Source organism: Manis javanica, chromosome 4 (assembly GCF_040802235.1).
Source record: "Manis javanica isolate MJ-LG chromosome 4, MJ_LKY, whole genome shotgun sequence".
In the NCBI taxonomy this organism is placed as follows: Eukaryota; Metazoa; Chordata; class Mammalia; order Pholidota; family Manidae; genus Manis; species Manis javanica.
Window position 1 is genome coordinate 144,116,341 of NC_133159.1, and position 22,357 is coordinate 144,138,697.

A 22,357-nucleotide genomic window follows, 5' to 3' on the forward strand; every position below is an offset into this window, starting at 1 on the left:
TATTTTGGATCATTAATCTACAATTACAGAAAGAACATTATGTTTACTAGGTTCCCCCCTTCACCAAGTCCCCCCCACATACCCCTTCACACTACGTAGTAAGATGCTGTAAAATCACTACTTGTCTTTGTGTTGCGCAGCCCTCCTGCATGTCCCCCCCACACTATACATGCTAATCGTAATGCCGTCTTTCTTTTTCCCCGCCCTTATCCCTCCCTTCCCACACATCATCCCCAGTCCCTTTCCCTCTGGTAACTATTAGTCCATTCTTGGGTTCTGTGATTCTGCTGCTGTTTTGTTCCTTCAGTTTTCCTTTGTTCTTATACTCCACATATGAGTGAAATCATTTGGTACTTGTCTTTCTCCGCCTGGCTTATTTCACTGAGCATAATACCCTCTAGCTCCATCCATGTTGTTGCGAATGGTAGGATCTGTTTTTTTCTTATGGCTGAGAAATATTCCATGTGTGTATGTACCACATCTTCTTTATCCATTCATCTACTGATGGACGTTTAGGTTGCTTCCATATCTTGGCTATTGTAAACAGTGCAGCGATAAATATAGGGGTGCATCTGTCTTTTTCAAACCGGAGTGCTGCATTCTTAGGGTAAATTCCTAGAAGTGGAATTCCTCGGTCAAATGGTATTTCTATTTTGAGCATTCTGAGGAACCTCCATACTGCTTTCCACAATGGTTGAACTAGTTTACGTTCCCACCAGCAGTGTAGGCGGGTGCCCCTTTCTCCACAACCTCACCAACATTTGTTGTTGTTTGTCTTTTTGATGATGGCGATCCTTACTGGTGTGAGCTGATATCTCATTGTGGTTTTAATTTGCATTTCTGTGATGACAAGCAATGTGGAGCATCTTTTCATGTGCCTGTTGGCCATCTGGATTTCTTCTTTAGAGAACTGTCTATTCAGCTCCTCTGCCCATTTTTTAATTGGATTATTTGCTTTTTGTTTGTTGAGGTGCGTGAGCTCTTTATATATTTTGGATGTCAATCCTTTATCAGATCTGTCATTTATGAATATGTTCTCCCATACTGTAGGATACCTTTTTGTTCTATCGATGGTGTCCTTTGCTGTACAGAAGCTTTTCAGCTTGATATAGTCCCACTTGTTCATTTTTGCCTTTGTTTCCCTTGCCCAGGGAGATATGTTCATGAAGAAGTCACTCATGTTTATGTCCATGAGATTTTTGCCTATGTTTTTTTCTAAGAGTTTTATGGGTTTCATGACTTACATTAAGGTCTTTGATCCATTTGGAGTTTACTTTTGTGTATGGGGTTAGACAGTTTCATTCTCTTACATGTAGCTGTCCAGTTTTGCCAGCACCATCTGTTGCAGAGACTGTCATTTCCCCATTGTATGTCCATGGCTCCTTTATCAAATATTAATTGGCCATGTATGTTTGGGTTAATGTCTGGAGTCTCTATTCTGTTCCACTGGTCTGTGGCTCTGTTCTTGTGCCAGTACCAAATTGTCTTGATTACTGTGGCTTTGTAGTAGAGCTTGAAGTTGGGGAGCGAGATCCCCCCACTTTATTCTTCCTTCTCAGGATTGCGTTGGCTATTTGGGGTCTTTGACGGCTCCATATGAATTTTTGAACTATTTGTTCCAGTTCATTGAAGAATGCTGTTGGTAATTTGATAGGATTGCATCGAATCTGTATATTGCTTTGGGCAGGATGGCCATTTTGACGATATTAATTCTTCCTAGCCAGGAGCATGGGATGAGTTTCCATGTGTTAGTGACCTCTTTAATTTCTCTTAAGAGTGTCTTGTAGTTTTCAGGGTATAGGTCTTTCGATGTTCTTTCTTAAGAATAAAAAGTTGGTCCCTGATTTAGCAGGAAATAGACTTCCTAGCCTCTGAAATCAGGGTCTTTTACAGATAACAGTAAAAGAGGTTTCTCTGAGCCTGAACTGAAGTCAAGTCAGCAACCTCAGATAATGCTTTTGGTGCTAAAAACAAACATAGCACAGTCTGTTGTTTATTAGCATGTTAGCTAGAGGTGTGCTTTTGAAAGAGCTAAAGAAATATATTTGATCTACTTCTGGGCAAGTTAGCTCTGCTCCTGTTTCCTAATTGTGGGCTGTAACTTTTTATTTTTTTTATTTTTATTTTTTGGTATCATTAATATACAATTACCTGAGCAACATTGTTGTTACTAGACTCCTCCCATTATCAAGTCCCCACCACATACTCCATTACAGTCACTGTCCATCAGTGTGGTAAGATGCTATAGAATCACTACATGTCTTCTCTGTGCTATACTGCCTTTCCTGTGCCCCCCACCCCCGCTACATTATGTGTGCTAATTGTAATGCCCCTTATTCCCCTTCTCCCTTCCTTCCCACCCACCCCACCCCACACCCCCAGCCCCTTTCCCTTATGGCAACTGTTAGTCCATTCTTGGATTCTGTGAGTCTGCTGCTGTTTTGTTCCTTCAGTTTTTGCTTTGTTCTTATGCTCCACAGATGAGAGAAATCATTTGATACTTGTCTTTCTCTTCCTGGCTTATTTCATTGAGCATAATACCCTCTAGCTCCATCCATGTTGTTGCAAATGGTAGGATTTGTTTTCTTCTTATGGCTGAATAATACTCCATTGTGTATATGTACCACATCTTCTTTATCCATTCATCTACTGATGGACACTTAGGTTGCTTCCATTTCTTGGCTATTGTAAATAGTGCTGCGATAAACATAGGGGTGCATATGTCTTTTTGAGACTGGGTTCCTGCATTCTTAGGGTAAATTCCTAGGAGTGGAATTCCTGGGTCAAATGGTATTTCTATTTTGAGTTTTTTGAGGAACCTCCATACTGCTTTCCACAATGGTTGAACTAGCTTACATTCCCACCAGCAGTGTAGGAGGGTTCCCCTTTCTCTGCATCCTCGCCAGCATTTGTTGTTCCTATTCTTTTCTATGTTGGCCATCCTAACTCCTGTGAGGTGATATCTCACTGTGGCTTTAACTTGCATTTCCCTGATAATTAGCAATGTGGAGCATCTTTTCATGTGCCTGTTGGCCATCTGAATTTCTTCTTTGGAGAATTGTCTGTTCATATCCTCCGCCCATTTTTTAATAGGGTTATTTGCTTTTTGGGTGTTGAGGCATGTGAGTTCTTTATATATTTTGGATGTTAACCCCTTGTCAGATATGTCATTTACGAATATATTCTCCCATACTGTAGGATGCTTTTTGTTCTGCTGATAGTGTCCTTTGCTGTACGGAAGCTTTTTAGCATGATGTAGTCCCATTTTTTCATTTTTTATTTTGTTTCCCTTGCCCGAGGAGATGTGCTCAGAAAAAAGTTGCTCATGTTTATATTCAAGAGACTTTTGCCTATGTTTTCTTCTAAGAGTTTTATGGTTTCATGACTTACTTTCATGTCTTTGAACCATTTTGAGTTTACTTTTGTGTATGGGATTAGACAATAATCCAGTTTCATTCTCTTGCATATAGCTGTCTAGGTGGGCTGTAACTTTAAATCCAGAGGCCATAACATTACCGCTGTAGATCTGGATCCAGTCTGCCAACCTGTTTTGATTGACCCATTCAGAAAGTTTTTTAATGTGTGAAACAATTGCCAGTATATAAAAATCATGAGACTTCGCAATCTGGATGTCTAGCTTTTCTTGAAAAGTCATGATTCCTGGCACTATGAGGCCCGGAATCCCCACTCTTGGCAGTCAGCTGGGGCTAAGCAGCAATACCCCCAGTGGATGAGATATGCCCTCTGCAGTGTCAGAGTCCCCACCACTTCCTATGTCCTGCTGAGCCACTTCAGTCCTTGACTGTAGGTGCCTGCTCTCCGAAGGCCTTTGAGTTTGCCCTATCTACTGTAAGCCCATCCTGACAGAAGGGGTCGTTGATTTCTGTTAGATTAAGAGAGTAAGTAGGAGCTCAGTGCAAGACCATAACTAATGACCAAAAAAGCGACACAATTTTTATGTTTCTAATAACTGATACTTAGAAAGACATTTTTGTCCTCCAGACTTCAGTGACTACACTTAGAGTTACGAAAGAATTGTGATAGATCAGAGAAGAGTAAAAATAAAAGAAAAAATTAAAGGCAGGGAACCAAGCAAAAGAGAACAGTTAGAAGGATCAACAAGTAGCTTGGCAGACAGGTGAACACAGATAGTGGTTCTGCATGTCTGATGACATAAACATCTGAGGATGAGGTCATGTTAGCAAGGAAGAGCATCTGCTTGAACCAAGCTGAGTAATCAAATCTCTGTGCCACTCTCTTCTCCCAGGATCACACAAGAGAAGTTTGAGCCTTGGTGATAAAGAAATAAGCCGTTCTTCTCCTTCAGCTTTGGAGCAGCCTTTCAGAGACCGTTCCAACACTCTGAGTGAGAAGCCTGCTCTGCCTGTCATCCGTGACAAATACAAAGATCTGACAGGAGAGGTCGAGGTGAGCAGTTAGTTTTCCTCAGGGGAGGAGGAGGCAGTTAAAAGACCAGCTGAATTCTGAGGGCCTCAAGAAAAAATGCTTTCAGTTTTCATACAGGGAAATGAGGGCCAGAAAATCACAAGGCACCAGATGTTAAATATGTAATTAAAGTGAGAGAAGGGTGACATTGGCCCTGGATGAAAAGCCTTCCCAGATGTGGCATCCACTGAAAGTAGTTAGTGACTCTAAAACTGAAATTATTCATGGGACTTTGACAAGGAGGGAAACAGCTGGGGGAATTCTTACCACTTAGGTAAGTCTTCATCATCTTCATGAATGTTAAAACATCACAATAGAGGAGAGAGGGAAAATGTTCAGATCTTCTGTTTATGTTTGCACATCTTAGTCCCATACTGTGTTCCTCCTCCTGCTAACATGCTTAACTCTTTGTCCTATCATGCACGCACACACACAGCGTAACTGTGGAGTAGAAAACCAATGGTTTGATAATTGGCTTTTGTACCAGGCACCTATGTGCCGAGTGCCTTTGAAGATGTTTACCCTATTATTGGAACAAATGAGAAGACATTTACAGAGGAAAGCCTCTACACAGATTCACAAGTCATGTGCACGGAAGCTATATTTATTAGGTATTTTAAATAGTCTTTAGTGGTTTCAAAAGATAAAGTTTGCCTGAACTGGAACAACTGTGCTTTGTTTTAATAAAAAAGGAAAGTCTTCCAGTGCTCTTTGAATTGACAGAGTAGTCAATAGTGAATTCCAGGCATGCCCATTTAACTTAGTTCTTTGCATAAAATTCACAGGAGAATGAGAGATACGCATATGAATGGCAGAGGTGCCTGGGGAGTGCCCTAGATGTGAGTATGTCACTTTTGTGCTGTCATACATATGTAAGTGTTGTCTTGTGCCATTTTGCCTTCTCTGGGGTTCATTTGAATTGATGGAAGAAAACGTGAGGAGAGCCCTTCGTTGGCGGTCTTGTATCAAGTGAAGCTTTATGGAAAGTAATGCATCTGAAGTGAAGCTTCTTGAACATTTGTGGTAGCAAATACTGCTCATTTGTCAATTATGCCTCATCTGTCACTATGTTTAAGAAGTAACAAAATGATATTGTTAACTCTGCCTAAAGTCAAATCATGTTTAAGCTAAAGATCCTCTGTCTGCCTTTCCAAAGACATGGAGGATTGTTTCTTCAAGGTTAAAATTAAATTCTTAGATTTGTTTCCACATAGTCATGTACATGTATCAGTCAGTCATGTTTTTTCACACCTCCTGGCTTTTCCTTTGGGTTTTCTACTTACAGTAAACTGATTTGCAATGAATTTTCTTTATTATACAAGGTGATGTAATTTCATTTTTTGTAGGTCATTAAGAAGGCAAATGATACTTTAAATGGAATCAGTAGTAGTTCTGTGTGCACAGAGGTAATTCAGTCAGCTAAAGGCATGGAATATTTATTAGGTATGTTCTTTTATATTTTAATTATTCAAAATCATGACACTGAAATATTTTCAGTTTTCCCTATATTCAGTATTTTAATCTAGATTTTTCAAGCTACATATGACTTCACCTAAGTCGCATTTATAGATGAGAGGCTTAAGTCTGAGACAGTAACAACTACTTGTTAAAGATATCTAATGGCTGTTTTCCAGTCTTTATTATACACATAATAGCAATAATGTAAAACTATGTCTGTTACTAGTTTATCAAAGAGTCTGAACTAGGTGAAGCCTTAAAATGAAATCATCTGGTCTCCAGTCAATACTTTACCATGCTCTGTTGATTTATCCTCTCTACTCCTTAATGACATCATACATTCCTTAACTTCCTGGCCACTGGATGCTAATCTTTTTCAGAACTTTACTCAAATGTCATCTTCTAAGTGAGGTCTTCCATGGCTTCCCTTCCTCAAAATTGTAGCCTCTCTCCCCACACCTGCATTTCCCATTCCTTTTCCTGCTTAATTTTCTCCCTTGCCCCATCACCTTTAATATTATACGTATTTTACTTACTGTTCATGTATATTATCTGTCCACCTACACTAGAATGTACCTCCAAGGCTGGGGAGAGATTTGGTTTGTTTTGTTCACTGCTTTGTCTCTGACATTTAGACCAGTGCCTGGCACATAGTAATCACCCAACAGTATTTGCCAAAAGAGTAGATAATGAAAGGATATGGTGTCTCCTTTACTCCTGCCACCTCACTCTGGTTCTCCTTCCTGCCTACACAGATGTTCACCAGGTAATGGGCTGCCTGTCTCTCTCTCCATCTAGAAGGTTTCCTGATATGTACAAAAGATGATCTCACAAGGCCCTGAGACCTGCCCTTCTGGGGAAGGAAGAAGCAAAGCCATAGTGCCATACAGGGGCCCTGGAATTCTCCAGTTCTCTCTCACAGAGGCTGGGGTAAAGGTCGGGGACATGTGTGGTGGCTGTCCTTAGAATGTGAAGATACTTGGCATCTTGCTTGATGATAGTTATCCTTGCTTGAGGAGTTCAGACACAATTCAGAGGCCACAGGAAAATGACTATCCTATGTTCTGCTAAGTGTATGAAAGGTGCATGAGGCCAGTTTGTAAATCCTTGGACATTCAGAGGAGTGGGATGTTTAATTATTTTGTGATGATACTGATACTCAGATTCTTTTAAGCTTTTAAAAATATTCCTATATTCAGACAATTTAATGGGGTTTCCTAAACTCAAACAGATGGACTCATAAAGAAACCAGAAAAAAAAAAGCTAATACTCACCTAGTGCCTACTTTCTTTCTTTTTTTTTTTTAAATTAAGGTATCATTGGTATACAACCTTATGAAGGCTTCACATGAACAGCATTGTGGTTTCAACATTCACCCATATTATCAAGTCACCCCACCCCACCCCATTGCAGTTAGTGCATACTTTCTATAGGCACTGTTTTAAACTTTTTACAGCATTGACTCATTTAATTCTCTTCAAGGAGAAGGTACTATTATTATTCCAATTTTATAGATGAGGAAACTGAGGCACAGGTTATGTGACTTAAAAGCTAATAAGAGGCAGAGCTGAGGTTTGAACCCACGTAGCATGGCTGTAGAATCTGTGCTCTTACCAGTATTTTACACTGTAGTGTTGATTGGTGCATTGGCCTCATGGAATAGGAACTTCACCTCTGTCCAGATATAGAGCTTATTTCCAATTATGGTAATCAGCAAGCAATGCTGGTGCCTTGACTCACTCATCTCTTTCCCTACACTTCCAGCAGCTAACTCTTGCCTCTCTCACCCTGTCAGGTGTTGTTGAGGTGTACAGAGTAACCAAACGTGTGGAGCTGGGGATAAAGGCCACTGCGGTGTGCAGTGAGAAACTCCAGCAGTTGCTAAAGGACATTGATAAAGTATGGAATAACCTCATCGGCTTCATGTCACTTGCTACGCTCACGGTAAGCCCACTGGACAACTGAGCAGTTGCTTTCCTTTCCAGAGACCTGAGCTGTGAAGCAGAATGTGTGTTCCTGTAATGGCCCTTACTGGAGGATGAGGGTGCCTCTTGTCTCTTGTTATGTTAAAGGAAAGAGATAGTTGCGCAATTACTGAGTAGTACCAGCCCAGGCCTGTTGTACCTAAATAAAATAAGAGTATAGGCAGATATTCACTCTTTCTACATCCTTCTTAATTTACATGCATATATATAGATATATATGTTTTGCAAAGCACTAGTTTGAGTTCCTCCCTTTGCACTTCCGATTCCCCATATGTGACCTTTTTAAAAGGTGTGTGATACATCTTGTTGCTATCCTGTGGTTTGTTTAGCCTTTTCACTATTTTAGGTTGTTAGGTTATTTTCATATTTTCCTGTTATGAATAGTTCTCTTAATTTCTTAAAACAAATGATAATTTCCCCTTTTGGGGATATAGTTCCTCTAAGTGGACATAAGAGGTCAGAATGTGCATTTGCCCGTGTACATGCAGGCACACATTTGTAGCTGTTACATTTATTATACGGCTTTCCAGAGAGCCTCGGTGAGCTGACAGTGCTACCAGCAATATGTAAGTATACTTTTCTTTGCATTGTGTTCTAGCTTTCTTTGTCAGTTTCTTAACAAGTGTGTAGTGATTTCCTAAAGGTGTATTAACATTTCTTTTATTTCATAGAGGATATGCAGTATTCCAAATAATAATTTACTATTTCTATTTCCTTTACATGTAAATTGATTATCGATCTCTTTTGACTGTTTGACCATTTCTTCAATGAAATATGGCTATTGATCCTCTATATTTCATATTTGTAATAGATTTATACATTCACACATATACATGCTAGTAAGCTTATATCAGTTATTTTCTTCCTCTTCTATTTCTTCCCTTTTTTTACATCTCACTGGGTAAAACTATTTTTATATGTATTCATACCTATTTAGTTTGTCTCTGGTAATATCGTTTATTTTGCAATAGTCAGAAATTTATCTTCCTTCCACAACTGCAATAAATATGCTATTCCATTTCCTTTATTCCTTTTTTCCCTTACCTATATGGGATTGCAGCTGTGTGGTAGGAAGCAGTTCTTACTCCACTATACTGATGGCCAGGTGGGGACCCAGCTATCACTCCAACATGTCTTAAAGAGCAAATCTTCTCACCATTGGTATGTTGCTTCTGATTTGCAATACTAAGTTCTTAAAGAGTTTAAATAATTTCCAAAATTTCTGTTTGGGGGAGAATATATTCATAAATGACATATCCAATAAAGGGTGACATCCAAAATATATAAAGAACTCATGTACCTCAACAAACAAAAAGCAAATAAGCCAATTAAAAAATGGGCAGAGGATCTGAACAGACACTTCTCCAAAGAAGAAATTCAGATGACCAACAGGCACATGAAAAGATGCTCCACATAGCTAATCATCAAGAGAAATGCAAATTAAAACCACAGTGAGATATCACCTCACACCAGTAAGGATGGCCACCATCCAATAGACAAACAACAACAAATGTTGGTGAGGATGCGGAGAAAAGGGAAACCCTCCTACACTGCTGGTGGGAATGTAAGCCAGTTCAACCATTGTGGAAAGCAGTATGGAGGTTCCTCAAAAAACTCAAAATAGAAATACTACTTGACCCAGGAATTCCACTCCTAGGAATTTACCCTAAGAATGCAGGGGCCCAGTCTCAAAAAGACATATGCACCCCTATGTTTATCGCAGCACTATTTACAATAGCCAAGAAATGGAAGCAACCTAAGTGTCCATCAGTAGATGAATGGATAAAGAAGGTGTGGTACATATACACAATGGAATATTATTCAGCCATAAGAAGAAAACAAATCCTACCATTTGCAACAACATGGATGGAGCTGGAGGGTATTATGCTCAGTGAAATAAGACAGGTGGAGAAAGATAAGTATCAAATGATTTCACTCATATGTGGAGTATAAGAACAAAGAAAAAAAAGTGAAGGAACAAAACAGCAGCAGACTCACAGAACCCAAGAATGGACTAACAGTTGCCAAAGGGAAAGGGACTGGGGAGGATGGGTGGAAAGGGAGGGAGAAGGGGAATAAGGGGCATTACAATGAGCACACATAATGTAGGTGGGGGGCACAGGGAAGGCAGAATAGCACAGAGAAGACAAATAGTGACTCTATACCATCTTATTATGCTGATGGACAGTGACTGTAATGGGGTATGTGGTGGGGACTTGATGATGGGGGAGTCTAATAACCATATGTTGCTCATGTAATTGTAGATTAATGATACCAAAAAAAAAAAGAATCTCTATTTGGTTTCCTTGGCCTTTTTTTAGTTCATAACCTAAAATCATACAATTTGGTACTTATTCTTAAAAATACTGTTCTGGCCAATACAATAAGAAATGAAGTATAAATATTTGAAAAGAAGAGAGATTAAAATATGCTTATTTGGTGATATGAAATACTCATAGATACCTGAATTTGAGGTAAAATGTATTGAATTGGGCAAAAATTCATAGCAGTCTTACATTTTAATAATAGCTAGAAACTGTAATAAAAATGGGAACCTTATTTTTTTTTTAATGTGTTAAATCGTTCAGCTCCTTATCACTTCTGGCAGAATAGCTGAGAGTTACAGGCTCATTTTGTTTATTTATTTATTTTTTTTGTGTGTGTGTGTGTGTGTGAGTATGTGTAAGTTCCACCTTTTCTTTATCCATTCATCTACTGATGGACACTTAGGTTGCTTCCATATCTTGGCTATTGTAAATAGTGCTGCAATAAACATAGGGGTGCACCTGTGTTTTCAAATCATGGATCTTGTTTTCTTTGGGTAAATTCCTAGGAGTGGAATGTCTGGGTCAAATGGTATTTCTATTTTTGGTTTTTTGAGGAACGTTCATACTGCTTTCCACATGGTTGAACTAATTTACATTCCCACCAGCAGTGCAGGAGGTTTCCCCATTCTCTGCATCCTTGCCAGCATTTGTTGTTTGTCTTTTGAATGTCGGCCATCCTAACTGGTGTGAGGTGACATCTCATTGTGGTTTCAATTTACATTTCCCTGATGATTAGTGATGTGGAGCATCTTTTCATGTGCTTGTTGGCTCTCTGAATTTCTTCTTTGGAGAATTATCTGTTCATATCCTCCACCCATTTTTTAAATCAGGTTATTTGCTTTTTGGGTGTTGAGACATGTAAGTTCTTTATATATTTTGGATGTTAACCCCTTGTTGGATATGTCATTTACAAATATATTCTCCCATACTGTAGGATACCTTTTTGTTCTACTGTTGGTGTCGTTTGCTGTACAGAAGCTTTTTAGCTTTATGTGGTCCCATTTGTTCATTTTTGCTTTTGTTTCCCTTTCCCAAGGAGATGTGTTCAGGAAGGTATTGCTCATGTTTATATTGAGATTTTTGCCTCCTCATGGTTTTATGACTTTCATGACTTATATTCAGGTCTTTGATCCATCTCAAGTTTACTTTTGTGTATGGAGTTAGACAGTAATCCAGTTTCTTTCTCTTACATGTAATTGTCCAGTTTTGCCAATACCAATTGTTGAAGAGGCTGTCATTTCCCCATTGTATATCCATGACTCCTTTATTATATACTAATTGGCCATATGTGTTTGTGTTATAATCAGGGCTCTGTATTCTGTTCCATTGATCTATGTGTCTGTTCTTATGCCAGTACCAAATTGTCTTGATTACTGTGGCTTTGTAATAGAGCTTGAAGTTAGGGAGTATAATCCTCCAGCTTTGTTCTTCCTTCTCAGGATTGCTTTGGCTAGTTGGAGTCTTTTGTGGTTCCATATGAATTTTAGAACTATTTGTTCTAGTTTGTTGAAGAATGCTGCTGGTATTTTGATAGGGATTGCATTGAATTTATAGATTGCATTAGGCAGAATGGCCATTTAGACAATATTAATTATTGCTATCCTTGAGCATGGGATGTTATCCTTGAGCATGTGGGTGTTATTTGTTGGTATCTTCTTTAATTTCTCTCTTAAGTATCTTGTACTTTTCAGGGTATAGGTCTTTCATCTCCTTGGTTAGGTTTATTCCTAGGTATTTTATTCTTTTTGATGCAATTGTAAATGGAATTATTTTCCTGATTTCTGTTCCTGCTAGTTCATTGTTAGTATATAGGAGTACAACAGATTTCTGTGTATTAATTTTATATCCTGCAACTTTGCTTAAATCAGTTACTAGTTGTAATAGTTTTTTGGTGGAGTCTTTAGGGTTTTCTATCTGTAATATCATGTCCTCTACAAACAGTGACACTTTAACTTCTTCCTTACCAATTTGGATGCCTTTTATTTCTTTGTGTTGTCTGATTACCATGACTAGGACCTCCACTGCTATGTTAAATAAAAATGGTGAGAGTGGGTATCCTCATTTTGTTCTCGGTCTTAGAGGAAAAATGTTCAGCTTTTTGCTGTTAAAAATATTGTTGGCTGTGGGTTTTGTATATGGCCTATATTATATTGAGGTACTTACCCTATATACCTATTTTGTTGAGAGTTTTTATCATGAATGGATGTTGAATTTTGTCAAATGCTTTTTCAGCATCTATTGAGATGACCATGTGATTTTTGTCCTTTTTGTTGATGGGGTGTATTATGTTGATTGATATTTCAATATTGTACCATCCTTGCATCCCTGGAATAAATCCCACTTGATCATGAAGAATGATGTTTTTGATGTATTTTTGAATTCAGTTTCCTAATACTTTGAACATAGGTTCATCAGGATATTGGTCTATAATTTTCTTTTTTTTGCAGTATCTTTGTCTGATTTTGGTAGTCGAGTGATGCTAGCCTTATAGAATGAGTTTGGAAGTATTCCTCCTCTTCTACTGTTAGGAATACTTTAAAGAGGGTGGGTATTAGGTCTTCACTAAACGTTTGATGAAATTCAGCCGTGAAGCCATCTGGTCCATGCATTTTGTTCTTAGGTAGTTTTTTGATTACTAATTCAATTTCATTGCTTGTAATTGGTCTTTTCAGATTTTCTGTTTCTTACTTGATAAGTCTTAGAAAGTTGTATTTTTCTAGGAAATTGTCTGTTTTATCTACATTGTCCAATTTATTGGCATATAATTTTTAATAGCATTCTCTAATAAGTTTCTTTGTATTTCCATGGTGTCTATAGTGATTTTTCCTTTTTGATTTCTGAGTCTGTTTATTTGTGTACACTCTCTTTTGTTCTTGATAATTCTGGCTAGGGGTGTATCTGTTTTGTTTATATTATCAGAGAGCCAGCTCCTGGTTTCATTGATTCTTTCTATTATTTTATTCTTGTCAATTTTATTTATTTCTGCTCTGATCTTTATTATGTCCCTCCTTCTACTGACTTTGGGCCTCATTTATTCTTCTTTTTCTAGTTTCATTAATTGTGAGTTTAGACTGTTCCTATGGGATTGTTTGTCTTTCTTGAGGTAAGCCTGGATTGCTATATACTTTCCTCTTATAACTGCCTTTGCTGTGTCCGACAGATTTTGGGGAGTTGAGGGTTTTTTTTCACTTGTCTCTATATATTGCTTGACCTCTGTTTTTATTTGGAAATTGATTCACTGATGATTTAGGAGCATGTTTTTAAGGCTCCATGTGTTTGTTGGGTTTTTTTTGTTTTCTTTGCATAATTTAATTCTAGTTTCATGCCATTGTGGTCTGAGCAGCTGGTTGGTACAATTTTAAACATTCTGAATTTACTGAGGTTCTTTTTGTGACCTCATATGTAATCTATTCCTGAAAATGTTCCATATGTGCTTAGAAGAATGTGTACCTGCTGCTTTTGGGTAGAGTATTCTGTACATATTTGTTTGATTCATCTGTTACAATGAGTTGCTCAGTGGCTCTGTCTCCTTAGTTATTTTCTGTCTGGTTCATCTGTTTTTTGAGTGAGTGGTTTGTTGAAGTCTCCTAAAATGAATGCATTGCATTCTATTTCCTCCTTTAATTCTATTAGTATTTGTTTCACATATGTAGGTGCTCCTGGGTTGGGTGCATAGATATTTGTAATGGTTATATCCTCTTGTTGGACTGACCCCTTTATCATTATGTAATGTCCTTCTTTGTCTCTTGTTACTTTCTTAGTTTTGAAATCTATTTTGTGTGACATAAGTACTGCAACACCTGCTTTTTTCTCCCTATTATTTGCATGAAATATGTTTTTTCCAAGTGAAAAATGTTTCACTTTTAGTCTGTGTATATCTTTGGATTTGAAGTGAGTCTCTTATAGGCAGCATATAGATGGGTTTTTTTTATACATTCTGAAACTCTATCTATGTCTTTTGATTGGTACATTCAGTCTATTTACATTTAGGGTGGTTATCAATAGATACGTACTTATTACCATTGTAGGTTTTACATTTGTGGTTACCAAAAGTTCAAGGACAGCTTCCTCACCATGTAGCAGTCTATCTTAAATCGCTTATTACTCTATTTCAAACACAATGTAAAGGTTCTTTTTTTCTCCCCTTCTTCTTCTTCCTCCTTCACTTTTTATATATTAGGTGTCATATTCTGTACTCTTTGTGTATCCTTGACTAACTTTGTGGGTAGTTGATATAATTTTGTATTTGCTTAGTAATTAATTGGTCTACTACCTTTACTGTGACTTTATTTTCTCTGGTGACAGCTATTTAGCCTTAGGAGCATTTCCATCTAGAGAAGTTACTTTAAGATACCTTGTAGAAATGGTTTGGTGGTGGGGAATTCCCTGAACTTTTGCTTATCTGGAAATTGTTTAATCCCTGTTTCAAGTTTAAATGATAATCTTTCCAGGTATTCTTGTTTGGAGGCCCTTTTGTTTCATTGCATTCAATATATCATGCCACTCCCTTCTGGCCTGTAAGGTTTCTGATAAGAAGTCTGCTATAGCCTGATGGGATTTCCTTTATAAGTGATCTTTTTTCTCTCACTGGTTGCTTTCAATACTCTCTCCTTGTCCTTGATCTTTGCCGTTTCAATTATTATATATCTTGGTATTGTCTTCCTAGGGTTCCTTGTGTTGGGAGATCTCCGCACTTCCATGACCTGAGTGACTATTTCCTTCCCCAGACTAGGGAAGTTTTCAACAATTATTTCCTCAAAGAGACTTGCTATCCCTTTGTCTTTCTCTTCTTCTTCTGTTACCCCTATAATACGAATATTGTTCTGTTTAGATTGGTCACACAGCTCTCTTATTATTCTTTCATTCCTAGAGATCCTTTTTACTCTGTGTGCCTCAGATTCTTTGTTTTCCTGTTCTCTAATTTATATTTCATTTACCATCTCTTACCTCATCTAATCTACTTTTAAATCCTTCCTTTGTACATTTCATTTCATATACTGTATTTTTCAAAATTTCTATTTGTTGAAGTCCTTTTCCCTGAGACTATGAATATTTTTATTTAGTTCTGTAAGCATATTTATGAGTTTTATTTTGAAATCTTTATCAAGCCAATTGGTGATTTCAGATTTAGTAAACCCTCTTTCTGGTGTTTTTTTTCTTGAATTTTTGTTTGGACCAAATTCCTCTGTCTCTTCATTTTTGTTTAGTGTTTCTTATAGGATAATCAATTTGTGTAGGAGGTGCCCTCTAGTGCCCAGAAGCTCAATTTCTTTGTGGTAACTCCAGCTGTTGGCTTGCAGTAGGTGTGTGCAGTGTGTCCGCCTTGCTTGTAGTGTTCTGATTTCAGGTGGGCTGCATGGGCTCATGTGCCCCATGCAGATCTCACTTGAGCAGGGAGAATACTCTCTGGAGCTGCTGTGGTGGAAATGCCTTCTCTCTGGCCTGCTGCAGTGGTGGGGGCACAGGCAAGCAGGACCAGCGCCTGCTGGGAGGAAAGAGTTCCCAGGGCTGGGCTGTGCAGGTGCAGTGGGCTGTGGGGCTAGAGTTGCCCTCTAACCAGCCTGCTGCAATGGTGATGTGGGGGCACTGGCAGACAGGACTGGCACCTGCCTGGAGGAAATAGCTCCCATGGCTGGCTCTTGCATGCAGCTCCCCATCTGACCCAAAATAGGGCTGAGCAGCCAGGGGGTTCTCCCTCAGCCTACCTGGGAGTAAAGTTTGATTTCACTGCTGCCAGCCACGTGCCACTGCAAGGAGTCTCCAGGCTGTGTTGCCAGCAAGGGGGATGGAGTATCTGAAGTTCCCGAGGGCTCCCAACCTGTTGGGCTGAGGGCAGGCTGGGGAGGTATTGTACACTTGACCTTTCTCCTAAACAGAGAGCACTGTGCACTCCTTACCCCTGTCACTGCTGCAAAGTCTTTCAAACTGCCTGTTCTGCTTTCTTTCTCAGAGGGGCCGATCGAGTATGCCTGTTCTCCACATAGGGCTGGGATCTCAGCCTCCCCAAGTGTTTCCCCCGCCTCTGTTGTCCAGCCCCACCAGTGTGGGCTTGTGTTCCCCATGCAGATCTCCAGGGCCAGGTGTTCAGAGGTCTGGGGCTTCTGCTCCCTCCCTGCTCCATTCCTCTTTCTCCCACCTATGGGCTGGGGTGGGGCAGGGCTTGCATCCCACCAGATCACGGCTTTGTCACTTTACCCTTTTCTGTAGGGTCCTCCCTTCTTCCCCAGATGTAGGTGGTCAGTTCTGCAATCTTCAGGTTGATTTCAGGCCTAGTTGTATTTGCTGTATTTTCATGTTCTGTGTGATTTTGGGAGGAGGTTTTTACATTGCCTTCCTTCACTGCCATCTTTTTCCCAGAATCCCTGGTTCGTTTTGTTTTTTTGAACCCCATAAGTCTGTTCTGTGCATCAACACCAGACATTTCTTTCTAAAATGCAAATCTGATCATGTCATTTAAATCTCACTTAAAATCATGCAGTGGGCTTTCCATGATCTTCAGGTTCAGGTTTGCACTTCTTAGCTCAGTGTATAAGGTCTTTTCTTTCTCCTGGACTGCCTCTGCCTCTCTTTCTGTGTTAGACTGCATTTCTGTCTGTACTCTGCATCATTTCCTCCAGAAGTCACTCCAAAGAGCCCTTCAGTCAACTAGATGCTCTTCCTTTATGTGTCCACAGCACGTTTCTCTCTGTCATAGCACTTACCACACTTGCTGATAATTGTATGTTTACTTGTTTCTTACCCATTAGCTTGTCAGCTCCTTGAAAGGCCAGACTGTGTCCTTGATTTCTTGTGTTCTAACATAGTATTTGGGGGGATTTTATGTTTTATATGTTTCTGAAACTTCCGATTATTTTCAAACTAGATACGCATTTCTTATATCTCATAATTTTAATAAATGATTTAAAATAAATGGGTAAGGAAAATGAAACAAAGGAAAAATCAAAATAGGGAAGTTAAAACAAAACCAGGAATGAAATTAAGTGGACAAAAAATGTGCTTTTAAAGTGCTTGCGTTTTCTAGTGGTGAGCTGTGCAGTTGACTTTACCTTTTCTAGGAAATGATGTAAAGAAGACATGATCAGTTCCATGGTTCACTGTGTTCATAACATAAAAATAAACCCACTACTCAGGAGAAGCATAATTATTCCTGGTATTGTTATCAAAAAGAAATGTCTTTTGTGGGCCCTCATCAAGAGGAAGCTAGTGTAAGCTACATTGTCTTCAAATATCCCTTCAGCAAATACAGCAACAGGCTTCACTGAGTAGTTCCCTATGAATCCTGTCAGTGGCGCAGCTCAAGTACAAATTAGTGAAAGTCAGTGTAAGTGTGAAGAAAACAGACTGAGTGGTAAAGTAGGAGAAAGTGTGGGAGTGCATAGTGATGGTAGGTTCATGTCTTTGCTCTGTAAAGAAAACATAACAGTCAATGGGAAATGTACCAACATCCCAATATAATCTGAGCAAAAACATGAAGTGATTCATAAAAGGGGAGGCACAACTTATCAGTAAACATTAATTCAAATTGAAACAAGATTTCATTGTTTACCTACTAATAAGCCCAGCTCTTGTTTAGTTTGTTTGTTTGTATCCTAATAGTGTGGATATGGTAAAACGTGAACTATTCCTTTGGGAATCAATTAGCAAATATAAATTGGTACCACCCTTTGGAAAGGGTGTTTGGCAATATGCTTTCTCCCTGTCTGTGAACTCTTGGAGGACAAGGACCAAGACCACATTTTGTTCATCTTTTCTTTTTGATCTGAGTACAGTGCCAGGCACTCTGAGTAAACACCCAGTAAAAGTCGAATGAATTAAAGGACTTACAGACACTCTGAGTAGTTGGCTGTGTGATTCCACTTCTAGGAAAACTTCCTACAGCAACAATTCTAAATACAAACTTGTAAAAAGAAGCAAGTTAGGTGCACAAGTTGTTCTTTGTGGGAAAAAAAGGGTGGGGTGAGGTGGGGAGGGAGATTTGTAGAAAAATTGGAAATGACCGAAAAGTCCAAATTGAGAGGATTAGTCAAGTAGTGTAAACCTTCATACTAGACTGTTCTGCAGCCCTTTTATTAAAAGGAGCACAAAGCTTGAAATACCACAGAACTGTTACCACAGGGCTGGAAGGAAATGTGCCAAAATGGTAAGATGGTTGTGTTTGGGTGATGAAACCCTGGGGTTTTTAATCTTTGTAAGCGCTAGCTAAGAATGAAGTTGGCTGGTCAGTGGTGTGAGGCTGTGCCATAGAGAGGACTGTGTTCCCAAAGAGTTCAGTGTGTTACCTTTAGCACTGTAGTTCTCCAGAGCCTGTCTGTCTACTCAGTTTTACAAAGGTCTTACCTCAAAACCCATTTGTTCCATGTTTTTATAGCAACAAGATATCTAAGACCAAGCATTAGGAATCCAGAGATCGGTGTATGTCTGGGTCTCCCCTGATGCACCTACCTTCTGCTTCCAAACCTTGGGCTAATCTGAACCAGATCAAGCCTGAATATCATTGCCATTAGCCACCTTTCACCCTGTGCTAGACTTTGTTCTTAATCTTTATATTGATGTAATTGACTTAATACTCATAAAAATCTTTATGGTAGATATTATTCTCCCCCTTTTGTGGATGAAGAAACTGAAGCAGATAGATATTGGTGAGACCTGGATTCAGTCTGAAAATCAGAAGTTGGCTTTTTCAACCAGTATACTTTGTTGCCTCCTTGAAATGGGCAGTCTGGGTGGGTAAAACCAGAGAGGTGCAAAAGCCTTCTTGAGGAGTAGGTTGTTATTTAGCATCAAAGTTAATTAAATGAAACACCAGGAGTCTATCCTGGCAGCCACTTGATATAAACAGTCCAGTTCTTTCCTGTATGTTTTCCCCCTGTTCTTATCCCAGGACTATAGAGTACATGTTCTCAAACTTTCAAGCTCACATGATGCTACAGCTGCTCATGAGAAAGACTTGCCTTCTGGACTCTGATTGTCAGACCAGGCCAGTCTTTTTTCCTTCATCTCCTTCCTTCCTGTAAAAATATATGTAGTAAAATGCAAAAATCTTAGTTATACCATTCAATGAGTTTTGATAAATGCCTATCCCATATAACCCTTCCCCCTATAAAGATATAGAATATTCCAGCATTCCAGAAAGTTTCTTTACACTCCTTCTTTGTCATCACACTCAGAGGTAATCCCTGCACCAAATGTTCAGACCTTTCTAAAGAAGCCATGGAATCTGACCAGAAAGCCTGCTGGGTTTGGTCACCCATCTAACCTGGGAAGAATCGCCCTGTTCACCTAGTCCCTCAGTGTGGCAAAAAGGAAGGTAGATGGGAGGAGTGGTCAGGTATTTGTGCCTCTCCTTCAAACTCAAAACTCCATTTCTTGCAGGGGGCATTATGATTAGCATGTATAGTGGTGGTGGTGGGGGCACGGGGAGGGCTGTGCAACACAGAGAAGACAAGTAATGATTTTGCAGCATCTTATGCTGGTGGACAGTGACTGTGAAGGGGTATGTGGGGGGGGACATGGTGAAGGGGGGAGCCTAGTGAACATAATGTCTGTCATGTAATTGTAGATTAATGATACCAAAAAAAAAAAAAAACTCCATTTCTTGCATCCATGTCCAGAGAGTGATTTTAGCTGACATTTTTTTAGACACCAGGTAAGTGTATACAGATTAATTACTCTGGGCCTAGACAACACAGGAAATGAACTGCAAATTATACATGAATGCCACTGAGTATTCATTTCTCTAATTACCCATGACTTTCCAGTTATAATTGCTCTTTTCACCACATTAGTGTGACAAAAAAACAATCATTCTTTGCATAGATATTTTTCTTGATGATACTATCATTTCCTCTTGAAACCTGGTAGGTCCTCAGTCTCTAAAAAACTTAACTTGAAATGCCTACTGCCTGAAGAGTAACATATATCCTACAGAGGAAGTGTAAGATGTGATTTGTTGTGAGGAAGCTTTTACTCTAAAAATAGATGTATAAATGTAAATGACACAAATCAACCTCTATGTAGTTCAGTTCAGTCGGAACAAAACTACCTGTATACAGACTCCAGGGACTTTGGATTAGAGGCTTAAAGCAGGGAAATCATTACTAGGGAGAGTCATGATTGAGGTTGTGTAAGAAGCTTTTAACTCTCTACACCAGTGCTTCATTTTAGATAGAATTTAAAGTTCTTTAATGAACCAAATTGCCAGTCAGCCTCTTTGATTCCAGTAATACTAATGTAATAGTTACTGTTTATTTTGCTCCTAGAACCTGCTAGACATTGTTATATGTTTTACATTCATTCTTGTTTAATCCTAGAAACAATCCCATGAGATCAGGAGTAATTCCCATTTTTATAGACGAAGAAATTGGGGCTCAGAGGTAAAACTTGTCTGAAACTGACAAGTCTGGGATTTGAATGCACATTCTGGTTTAAAAATCCATTCTTCTTCCTATTGTGTTAGTCCCAGCCTCCAAGATGCTAAAAAAGATTTGTTTCTTCCCACAAAGACTCCATAAAACTATTCCTTTCAAAAGGCAGCTGCACTACTTTTCTCCAGTGAAAAAGTTCCAGATTGTTCATGTCATCACACCAGTGATGCTTGGGTTCAGGAAAGCAGGGTACACAGTCTTCAACTCCAAATTGTGGCTCCTCAGTATTTGTTTAAGCCAGAAGTTTTACTAGCAAAGTTTTATATTCCCTGTTCCCTTTAACACTCCCTTCCTTCACGGACTAAAACTCCCTCTTGTGGTAGAAGCGTATCTCCTCTGGGCACAGACTGAAAGAGCTGATTTTGTTGTTTTTCTTTCCAAGATGTCTATTTTAGTGAGATGAGTGAATTGTTATCTAAGCCTTTATCTCGTGGATGTGGGTTGAAGGTTAGTAGGTTTGGAAAAAAGACTCAGTTCTGGAAAACAAAACTAACCCATTTTTGCTATGTAAAATCTACAAAAAGAGACAAAACTTATTCTTCTGATCTAGTTAATTGAAAATCACACAGGCTCTTTGATTCCACTATTATCCTCAGTATAATAATCCTTTTGTACTTCTTTTTGACATCAAATAAGCAGTGAATTTCAGAACACCTATTTCCTATGCTGTGGCCTATCAGGAGAGCAGTTTATTTTTTTTTAATGATGGCATTTTTGTCATCTTGGCATTCTACACAGTGTTTTAGACACAGACTCTTCAGCATGTCTGTGTATAGCTGTCCTCAATTGGCAGAAGGTGGATATGGTTAACAGAGTAATGGTCCCCAAAGATGTCCAGGTCCTAATCCCTGGGACCTGTGAATTTGCTACTTTATATTGTAAAAGGGACTTCACAGGCATGATTAAGTTAAGGGTCTTTAGATGGGGAACTTATCCTGGGTTATCCGTGTGGGCCCAACGTCACCACAAGGATCCTCATGAGAGGAAGGCAGGAGAATGAGTGAGAAAAAGCGAGGCAACAGTCAAAGCAGAGGGAGACTGGCAGATACTGCATTGTTGGCCTTCAGGTGGAAGGCGGGACCATGATCAAAGGAATGTGCAGGCAGTCTTTAGAACCTAGAAAAGGCAAAGAAATAGGTTCTCTCCTAAAATTTCCAGAAGGAATATGGCATTGCCAACCCATTCTAGAATTCTGACCTCCAGAGCTATAAGAGGATAAATTTATGTTGTCTTAAATTAAGCAATGATATCTGTCCTAATTTGTTATAGCAGCAATAGGAAAAATTACACAAAACATTGTACTCAAGAATGACATTGTACCAAAAGTCCAGAATTGCTTGTGGAACCTGTGTGTGTATCGCTCTGACATCGGTCAAATTAGGCCAGGTTATGCTGTGGTAACAGCAACCCTTCTCTTCTCATCTTAGCAGTGTAAAATAACAAAGCTTGATTTCTTGTTCCTGCTACATGTCTGTCTCCAGTTGGAGAGGTTTCTGTGCCATGTCCTTCTCACTAAGGGAACTCGGTTTACAGAGCCTCTACCACGTGGAACATAGTTGGTCACCATGGGAAAGTCAAGGGAGCATGATGAATAGCATGTTGATTTTACAGCCCTCTTTCCAGGAGTGACACATGTGACTTATACTCACACTGATTGACCATGGCAAGTTACACAGCCATGCCTAATTTAAGGGAATAAGACCCATCCTTCCATTTG

At 39.1% G+C, this 22,357-nt stretch overlaps 1 protein-coding gene across 19 annotated transcripts in view; it reads left to right on the top strand.

Annotated features, from left to right (window-relative positions):
- Nucleotides 1–22,357, top strand: part of SYNRG (synergin gamma) — a 107,539-nt gene that overhangs the window by 73,786 nt on the left and 11,396 nt on the right. For 18 of the 19 annotated variants that reach the window (XR_005063627.2, XM_037027030.2, XM_073235266.1 and 15 more), the window contains 4 exons: nucleotides 4,268–4,428; nucleotides 5,232–5,285; nucleotides 5,793–5,889; nucleotides 7,700–7,848. Coding sequence is in view for 18 of the 19 variants with exons in the window: in XM_037027030.2 (XP_036882925.1) it covers nucleotides 4,268–4,428; nucleotides 5,232–5,285; nucleotides 5,793–5,889; nucleotides 7,700–7,848 (461 nt within the window). In the remaining variant the exon portion in view is untranslated. Of the gene's footprint in view, nucleotides 1–4,267; nucleotides 4,429–5,231; nucleotides 5,286–5,792; nucleotides 5,890–6,659; nucleotides 7,849–22,357 lie in introns of those variants that run through there. The other variant, XM_037027032.2, reaches the window with a different exon arrangement.